Here is a 9,663-nt window from a genome sequence, read left to right on the forward strand (position 1 = left end):
AAAGAGAAAGTTTGATCAAATTCCCCCGCCGTTACCTATATCAGTGGACGAGGCACAAGCACTCCTCAACGCTTGGGTAAAAGATGAAAAAGTTCACCTCCCCGAGCTAAGGCGACCTGTCACCAAAAAGGATCAAGCGCGGGCAGACTATTGCATATACCACCGTTCCGTTAAACATCCTACTACGGAATGTTGGGCACTCAGATCCCTAGTTCGAAAAATGATGTCTGACGATGCTTTGGAGCTACCCCGCCAAACAGAAGATGTCTTGAAAGATCCCCTCCCGCGCCACAAGGATAATGGCAAGACGGTCATGATGCTGTCGCATTATGATGAGATGGAAGAGCCGATGGTGTGCGAGTTCTTTGAACTCGCAGCTCCCACTTGTCCCGACTTCGAGACCAAGCGTGTGATAGTGCTTAAGAAATCGACAAAGTTCAAATGGTTCTTTGACTAATTCGGCCTGTCTGAAGCAACACGCTTTGAAGCCACCAAGGCCTTTTTAAGACTTGCGGAGCAAAACGGTGAAACATGCATGAGTGTAAGCGGATCAGTAAGGAAAGTATTTTGGGACAACTCCTTGGCAATAACCTTTACTGAGGCTGACAAACAAGTACTGTTTCCACATAATCATCCCCTCTACGTCCCAGTATTCATCAATGGGATGGAGTTTCAAAGAGGATTCATGGATGAAGGAGCTTCACTCAATGTAATGCCTTATTCTACTTTCCAGGCAGCCGGGATCCCACCAAAGCACTTAGTCAGACAACCCATCTCCATCACCGGTTTTGGAAGCCAAAAAATTAAAACCATAGGTCATGTCCAGTTAGACTTAGCAGTGGGACCAATTCGTTCCACTACTAAGTTCCATGTTATAGAAGCAGAGACGACCTATCAGGCTCTCCTAGGGAGAACTTGGCTTCACAGATATGCTGTGATTCCGTCCACCAACCATCAATGTGTCAAAGCAATCTACAACAATGAGGTAGTAGCCATAGCTGGCTCTCAAAAGCCTTTTCGAGTAGATGAAGCTCACATGGCAGATGCGGTATTTAACAATCATGTCGATGAAGATGAACCTCCCCTGCCACTTCGAGGAACTCCTATACCCAACTGGGACGACCTCTCTGAAGAAGATTCATCACCACCTCGCAGAAAGACATTCACCAAATCAGAGCCTTCAAGAAACCTCCCTAAAGTCACCAGGTTTCAAACAAAAGATGGCAGAATGGTATCCCATTTATGACGGTGCGAGGGGTTGGCAAATGTTACCAATGTCGACCCCCAGCTAGACGACATAGCAATCGCCCATCGTGAACTAAGTGGAGAAGATCATTGTTGCTACACCTTGTCTGCGCTGACCCAACGCCCGCCAATGGAAAAGAATAAAAAAAGTAGAGACAAGAAGAGTAGAAGGAGAAAAAAAGTCGCGGCTTTTCCAGCAACAGATAAACACTTCGACAGATCCTATTGTCCTGCGATAACTCCTCTGGATGGAGCCGAAGGCTCAAAAGTTAAACCCCTCGCCAAGGCAACCATTTCATCTCCTAACCAAGTCCCCGCCAACTCAGTTGCAATCCTAAAGCAAGATGAATTGCAAGATGTTCGACCTGCTCCGGAGTGTTTACAAGACGGCCCTTGGCTCTAAAAGCAAGAACTAGAAGAAATCAACATAGCCCTTGAAGGGGAACCCAGGCGTCCTATCTTCATTTGCAAAGATCTTCCAGCAGAACAAAGGGGGCCCCTCATCGAGTTGATCAAGAAGTACTCGGACGTTTTCGCGTGGACATATGAAGAAACGCCAGGATTAGACAAAGATGTTACCATGCACCGTTTGAACGTCATCCCCCTGGCTCGCCCAGTCAAACAAGGGGTAAGATTTTATAAGCCCGAGGTGGAGCTCAACATCAAGGGCGAAATGGTAAAGCTGCTAAGAGCAGGGTTTATCAAACCCATCCAACATCTCACCTGGCTTTCTAGTATCATCCCAGTTATCAAAAAGAATGGTCAAATTCGAGTATGCATCGATTTCAGAGATCTAAACAAATCTTGCCCCAAAGATGAGTTCCCACTTCCAAACATAGATACCTTGATTGATTCAGCGGCGGGGCACCATATGTTCTCATTCATGGATGGCTTCAACGGTTACAACCAGATCAAGATGGCTCCAGAGGATGCCCCAAAGACGGCATTTCGCACTCCTATAGGTAACTTTTTCTATACTGTAATGCCTTTTGGGTTGAAAAACGCGGGAGCAACATACCAGAGAGCTATGACAGCCATTTTTCACGATATGTTGCACAAGTCCTTGGAATGTTACATTGATGATTTGGTAGTGAAATCCAAAGAGGAGACTAGTCACCTCAAAGACCTCCAAAGAGTCTTTGAACATTGTAAGAAATACAGACTCAGAATGAACCTGCTTAAATGCGTATTCAGAGTCATTGCCGGCAAGTTCCTTGGCTGCATCGTTCATCGCCATGGGATAGACCCCGACTGGCAAAGGTCGCCGCCATCAAAAATATGCTACGACCAACCAGTCTAGACGAGTTGAGAACCTTCCTTGGTCGGGCATCTTACTTGAGACGGTTTATCCCAGCTATGGCCGAAATAACACAACCTTTCAATTCATTACTAAAGAAGGATGTCAGGTTCATTTGGAATGAGGAACACCAACAAGCATTCGAAGGAGTGAAGTCATCTTTAACATCCTCTCTCTCCATGACTCCTCCTCAATCGGCAAGGCCCTTACTCCTCTACATTACTTCCACACCGAAATCAGTCGGAGCTCTGCTCGCCCAGGAAATTGACGGACTTGAACGACCCGTGTACTACATAAGCAGAGTCATCCAAGGGGCTGAGATCCGATATTCCCCCATTGAACGGCACCGCCTCGCCCTAGTGTTTGCTGCCAAAAAGCTCCGCCATTACCTTCTTTCTTACCCCATCCATCTCATGACCAGAAGTGATCCTATCCGATTTCTCCTCACTAGACCAGCGCTATCCGGCAGGCTAGCCCGTTGGCTCCTATCTTTAGCAGAATATGACATTACTTGCAAAGCTCCCAAGGCCATCAAGAGTCAAGCGCTCGCTGACCTCTTGGCTCACTTCCCCAGTGGAGAACATGAGCCGCCCTCGGATGAATTGCCAGGAGATGAGTTCCAAGCAGCTGAAGTAAACACCGAAGGAGAATGGAGTTTGAGCTTCGACGGATCGTCTACCTCTAAAGGGGGAGGAGTTGGAATAGTCCTTATTTCCCCAAATCAAACTGAAGTCAATTTGTCGTATAAATTGGATTTTAAGTGCTCTAACAACGAGGCGGAATACGAAGCCCTAATATGAGGACTCGTGGCAGTACTCCACTTAGGAGTAAGTCTCCTATGTATCAAAGGCGACTCTAATCTGGTGGTCAAGCAGACCAATGGAGACTATGCTATCAAAGAGTCCCCTTTGGCCTCATACAGAACCATTGTCCAAAGGTTGACAGACAAATTTGACACAGTAAAGATAGAGCATGCTCCTCGCTCCAGCAATCGACACCCAGACGCCCTTGCTACCTTGGCTTCTAAGGTAGAATTCGCAGAAGAATCAACTAAGATAGAAGTTCTGAAGCGCTCTATGCTGTGCTCGATAACAACTATCTTTCCCGAAAAAGAACCCGCCGACTGGAGAGCCCTAATCATCAACGAGCTCCGTGCCCCCTCAGGTAAACTACCTTTGTGCGAAATCAAACACTTCACGATTTACCAAGGAGTCCTCTACTACAGAGGGCCTGGGGGTCTGCTAGCACGTTGCATCAATCTTACCGAAGCCAAGTCTAAGCTAGAAGGGGTTCACAACCGCTCTTGCGGAATAGGAGACGTAAGCCTCTATAGGAGGCTACAATGACAAGGATAGTATTGGCCTACCATGGCCAAAGAAGCAAACGACCTTCAAGGAAAGTGCACCAAATGCCAGGAATTCCCTCCAAAAGCTGAATGTAATTTCATAGAAATCATCTCTGACTGGCGTCAGGTGTATATAGATTATCTCAAAGAAGCATCATTGCCGCCAGACCGCTCTGCAGCTACAATAATCAAGAAGCGAGCTTCGAAATTCTTTTTGCAGGAAGGACAGCTTTTTCGGCATGGCTTTGATGGGAAGCCTTTACGTTGCTTATCGAGAGCAGAAATCCAAAAAGTTTTAGAACTTGCTCACGGGACGGAGCACTAAGGTGGAGCCAAGCTATTCCAGCATCTTCTGCATATAGGTTATTATTGGCCTACCATGGAAGCAGATGCCAAAATGTATGCCAAGCGCTGCAAACCTTGTCAACTCCATGGAAACCTTATTCACGCACCTCCCACCGACCTGCATAGTTCAAGCTCACCATGGCCTTTTCACACGTGGGCTATGGTTCTTATTGGCCCCATCTCTCCACCGTCAAAGGGACACATATGGATTGTAGCGGCCATGGAGACTTACACAAAGTGGGTAGAAGCCATCCCCTTGAAGAAGGCAATAGGAGCCGCTGTCTCTAATTTCATTCTAGAATTCATTATATGTCGTTTTGGTGTACCTAGAGTAATCCTCTCGGATAATGGGACTCCTTTTGTCAACCGCCAAGTGGGGCAACTCTTAGTCTCCTACGACATCGCACACCATAAATCAACGCCTTACTATCCCCAGGGGAATGGACAAGCTAAAGCAACAAACAAAACACTCCTTAGAATCCTTTCAAGGGCTCTCAAGGATTATCAAAGGGACTGGGCACATGTGCTTCCATTGGCACTCTGGGCATATAGAACATCCAAAAGAAGACCAACTCAAATGATCCCATTTTCGTTGGTATATGGCACGGAAGCCGTCCTCCTAGTGGAAATTGCCATACCCTTAGCTCGTATGGCCCTCCGAAGTGGAACTAGCCTATACTCTAGACCGTCAGAGCTGGAAGCCCTTGATGAAAGAAGGGACAAAGCCCAGACTAATCTTAGAGTTTACCAGAGCCATATAGCTAGAGGTTATGATACTCTGGTACGCCCAAGACAGTTCCAAGAAGGTGATTTAGTGTTACGGGCTGCACCTCGCGTCATGAGGGGAACATCAACCCATAAGTTCACACCTAAGTGGCAGGGTCCTTTTGTAGTAAGGGAAGTCAATGAAAATGAGTATTACAGAATTTCTGAGCCTGACTCTCAAACCCTCTTGAGCCCTATCAATGCGAAATGGTTAAAGGCTTACTATCCTTAGAAATTACTCATTGCTATATGATGTACTACACCAAGATGTATTGTGCCCATTTGGGCTTCTTCAATGAATATCGCCCTTTTCCACATTTATTCTAACTATAATCACAAATAATAAAAGATGACGCTCTAACTATAAAGTTAGCTCCATTAAGTAGTTGAAGATTTTCAATTACAAAAAAGAAAGGGAGGCCCAAATCTCCAACATACAAAAAAGTTTTAGGCTATAAAGCTATCATATGCTACAAAGCTATGATCCAACTAAATCAAGACTCTGGAAGCTTGATCTTCTTCTTCTTCACCCGCCAATCTTGCTTCAAGAATCGCTTTCTTTTCTCTCAAGCTAGAAGTCGCCAATTCTGCTTCATTCAAAGCTTTCTGTGCTCGCTCAAAAGATAGCTTACATTCCTCCTCCACTCGCACAGCAACAACCAAAGCCTTATCTACTTCGCCTAGCTCAGCCTTAATCATCCTTCTCCTGACCCAGGATTCAAGAAGAGATAACCAATCATCCAACCAACCCACCTCCAATCTGTTAATCTAACCATCTCGAAATTCACCCAAAACAGCACGTTGGGCCAACACCTCATCAAGAGAAGCTGTCTCCGGGGATAACTTGTAAAGCTCCTTAAGGAATTCTCCAAAACCATCCAAAAAATAAGTCCGAAGATAAGAGCTACCCAAGTGCACGAAAATGGTGGGTTTATAATGAAGAACAAAGAGTAGTCGAGGAATTAACTCTGCTTTTACCCCGGCAAACAACACAGCTGGATCCAGTAGCTTTTCCTTCCCATCGATCCCTTTAAAAACCACACTGCCACGGGGGAAGATGAATAGGAGAAAAATCTCCATCAGTAGCATGGATGAGGGAATAATCTCCATTAATAGCTGGTAGTGACGGCTTTTGAAGGCTACTCCCAATATCACTGGCACCCTTCTGAATAAAGCCAAACAACTCGCGTACGAGCATACCACCCAAGTCTGAACCAGTTGAAACAATAGGCGAGTCGACTCCAACTTCAGAGCTCGAAGGAATGGTAGGCACATTACTCTCTAGACTTGCAGAGGTCATAAAAGCATGTAAAGAAATGAGCACAGAAGAGCTAATGCCACATGACAAGCTAACGGATGTACTCGCACCTCCAACTCGTGAGCTAAGCACATCGCTATGTGAAAAATTACAACCACCTTCAAACAAGCGAGCAGTAGGGACACCACCTCCAATCTTGGCCTGCATAGGAACCAATGCATCCCTAGAATTTGGTGTATCCAACAAAGAAGGCCTAGCACTAACCATGTCACATCCAATATCGTCTTCAACATTGTCTTCAACATCATCCCTTTCCCCCATAATCTCAAGACTCTGATCCGAACCCTCTTCATCATCCTCTGAATTTTTTACATCGTCCTCAGCACCTATGGGCAAGACTTTATGCCGCGCCAATTTTAACTGACACGCGCCAGCCGACCCCTGCAAACAATACAGGTATTTTAATACAAACGTATTGGAAACGCCACAAACTCATAAATAATTCCAAAATACAAAATATGAGTTTACCTGTGACGAATCAATGGTGTCAGTCAAGCAACCCCTCGCTTGGCGGGCAACCCTGGTTTTAGTAGGCGGATCTATACCTCCAATCTTTGCAGGTACTCTCCCAGGCACTGGAACAAGAATGCAGGAAGGGGATAACCTTTTATGCTTGGCACTAGAAGGACGGTCAGGAGAAATTATCTGGGTTTGTTCCAAAGCAATAGTCACCTTAGATAAGCGAGCCAGTGGGCTGAATTCCCCCCTATCTGCAGCTGACAAGCCCCGCTCTCCGCGAGCCATACATAACTCAGGGTCATCAGACGGAATGAGCTCAACATGGACAGGATCAAGATCACTACTCAAGAAAGTCCAAAATAATGCAAGATTGCATCTCCAATACTTCCTCCAACTAAGGGTGGTTTCTCCAATTCTACCCTTACTTGCTAGCACAACTCGCCCCCGACGCCTTAATTCTTCTGAAAGAAAAGAGTATACATATAATTGCATGCAGTCGGCAGCCGAAGGTACAGGGGAAGGAAGATGTTGAGGAACCCTTTGGTCCAAACCAAACTGTCGAGCAGCTCTTAAAGGATTATAGGCCACCATACCATATGTGCCATCCACAAAATAAGGTAAATACCCAGAAACGGTGCTAAGAACCATCACTGAATCCGCATCCCCCAAATAAGACACACCTGGCTCAAGAACAAGCTCGCAATCATCTAGGCGGTAGGCAATGGTAGAAGATACTCCACAAATTGGCATGACATAAGGACGAGCAACAAACTTGTCCTCAAAATCAAAAATGTTGGCCAAACTCCCCTGTACACATCCCTCAGCCCACCTAGCAGAACGCGACTCACTTTCTTTAATGGAAAACACCTTTGGCATAGAGGCCAAGCTAGGAAATCTCTCATACAAAAACAACTGCAAAAAGGTAGTAGGGAGGAAGCTAGTAACATCATATCGTCCTTTGGAACGATCAACACCCTCCTGATACATATCTAACCTCCTATATAGGCCCCCCAGAAATAAAGGAGCCAAAGGAATCGGACGGCCGGAAGCAAGAATCGCACCAAGAGGAAAGAGCTCATGGCAAATACCGTCTTGAGATCTACCCATCAAGACGTACCGTGACAGCCAATATGTAATGAAAGCAGCTAAATGCTCAACACTCCCCCACTTGTCCCCTTCCATCCCTGGACCTATGAATCCGTTCTCCGCATTTCCTTGCACCTAATGGCTAAGATCTCGAAACCAGTACCGAAGCCATCCCCCGAAAGTGTTTTTTGGCCGTTTTCGTGATCGAGGTGTTACTAACACTTTATTTTGATAACGACTCAATAACTTCCCTGCCGGTGCCACGGCCTCCTCCAATCTCCCATCAATAGCCATCTGGCTAAGGGACAAACTTCCTGCGCTAGGATTCGCTGATCCAAGGTGCTCTAACCCCGTCAAGATAGCTGCATCCTCTAGAGTAGGGGTCGTCTCACCCCACTGCGCAATAAAAGTATGAGAGCTTGAACTCCAACGTGACAATGCGAACTCTAGCCAATATGGCTCCCGTCTAATCCGCATACACTAAGAAATAGCAATAGCAATCTTAGCTCCAGTAAGCACCTCACAATATGAGGGATGGCGAAATATAGCTGCACTCCAGATATCAAAGTCATCTTTGGGCCCCGTATAATCCTCAAAAGCCGGAAAAGAATAAGGATAAGTGCCCCTCTCCACATGAAAACGTACAATAGACTCTAGAGGAACAAAAGCTTCAACCCTTTTCTCTGGCTCAACCCCACCAAGAAGAAAATCAGTTGGGTCCCCGCCATTGTCATCAAATAAGTCCACCCTTGCCCAAAACAAATCCATGGCACCAAAGAAAGGTGCCCTATACCAATATTCTGCTGGAGGGACGATTGGAGGATCCGTGTCCTTTTTGGCCTTAAAAAGATTTTTCTTGGATTTACCCACTTTTGACTTGGAAATGCCAGAAGAACCCGTTAGTGACTGTTGCGTGCTACGATGGGAAACAACACTTCCCCTTTTTACTTTAGCCATATCACAAAACCTCGCCTTTCCAGCATCAACACAAGACTTACAAATCAAAAAAGGCATTCACTGTTAAGGTGCATTTTACTCTAAGTACATTTTACCAAAAATAAATAAATAAATTGAGTTAGGCCTCTCCCCCTCGCTAGGCCTCTATCCCTCGCATGAACTACACATTTGATCCAATTCCCCTCTCCCTCGTCTTCCAGGTATGTTTCTATCCCTCACTAATTTTCTAACTATTTCCACCGAAGTTTTAAAAAAAAATAAATAAATAAATAAAAAATAAAAATTTGAGTTAGGCCTCTTCCCCTCGCTAGGCCTCTATCCCTCGCATGAACTACACCTTTGCTCCAATTCCCCTCTCCCTCGCCTTCCAGGTATGTTTCTATCTCTCACTAATTTTCTAACTATTTCCACTGAAGTTTTTTTTTTTTTAAAAAAAAAAAAAAAAAAAAAATTTGAGTTAGGCCTCTTCCCCTCGCTAGGCCTCTATCCCTCGCATGAACTACACCTTTTCTCCAATTCCCCTCTCCCTCGCCTTCCAAGTATGTTTCTATCCCTCGCTAATTTTCTAACTATTTCCACCGAAGTTTAAAAAAAAAATAAAATAAAATAAAATTGAGTTAGGCCTCTTCCCCTTGCTAGGCCTCTATCCCTCGCATGAAGTACACCTTTGGCTCCAATTTCCCTCTCCCTCGCCTTCCAAGTATGTCTTCATCCCCCCGCTAATTTTCTAACCCTTTTCCACCGAAGTCAAAAAACAAAAACAAAAAAAACAAAAAAAAAAATTATTTCCCTCGCTGAGACCAAGGCACTATTTTGGGATAGCCCATTTCCCTCGCATAAGGCACT

At 45.3% G+C, this 9,663-nt stretch overlaps 2 protein-coding genes across 2 annotated transcripts; one reads left to right on the forward strand and one right to left on the reverse strand.

Moving 5' to 3' along the window:
* Window positions 1-535: 535 nt before the first annotated feature.
* On the forward strand, window positions 536-2,545 carry LOC145792098 (uncharacterized). The gene is made up of 2 exons (XM_082872591.1): window positions 536-1,231; window positions 1,652-2,545. Exons 1-2 carry the CDS (start codon window positions 536-538, stop codon window positions 2,543-2,545), a joined length of 1,590 nt encoding a protein of 529 aa, XP_082728717.1.
* Window positions 2,546-5,342: 2,797 nt separating this feature from the next.
* Window positions 5,343-9,088, reverse strand: LOC114275099 (uncharacterized). Its single transcript, XM_082871508.1, has 2 exons — window positions 6,784-9,088; window positions 5,343-6,696 (listed from the first exon to the last, which is right to left on the reverse strand). Exons 1-2 carry the CDS (start codon window positions 7,954-7,956, stop codon window positions 6,028-6,030), a joined length of 1,842 nt encoding a protein of 613 aa, XP_082727634.1. The 5' UTR covers window positions 7,957-9,088; the 3' UTR covers window positions 5,343-6,027.
* Between the last annotated feature and the right edge of the window lie 575 nt (window positions 9,089-9,663).

Source organism: Camellia sinensis, chromosome 5 (genome assembly GCF_055761805.1).
Source record: "Camellia sinensis isolate YWXY chromosome 5, ASM5576180v1, whole genome shotgun sequence".
Classification (NCBI taxonomy): Eukaryota; Viridiplantae; Streptophyta; class Magnoliopsida; order Ericales; family Theaceae; genus Camellia; species Camellia sinensis.

Bases quoted from the DNA above. Each gene is read 5' to 3' on its own strand.
- LOC145792098 (XM_082872591.1), top strand. From the start codon at position 536: ATGAGTGTAAGCGGATCAGTAAGGAAAGTATTTTGGGACAACTCCTTG. The intron at 1,232-1,651 runs GTATCCCATTTA...TGGCTCTAAAAG, and splicing joins AAACAAAAGATGGCAGAATG to CAAGAACTAGAAGAAATCAA.
- LOC114275099 (XM_082871508.1), bottom strand. From the start codon at position 7,956: ATGGAAGGGGACAAGTGGGGGAGTGTTGAGCATTTAGCTGCTTTCATT. The intron at 6,697-6,783 runs GTAAACTCATAT...TATTGTTTGCAG, and splicing joins ACACCATTGATTCGTCACAG to GGGTCGGCTGGCGCGTGTCA.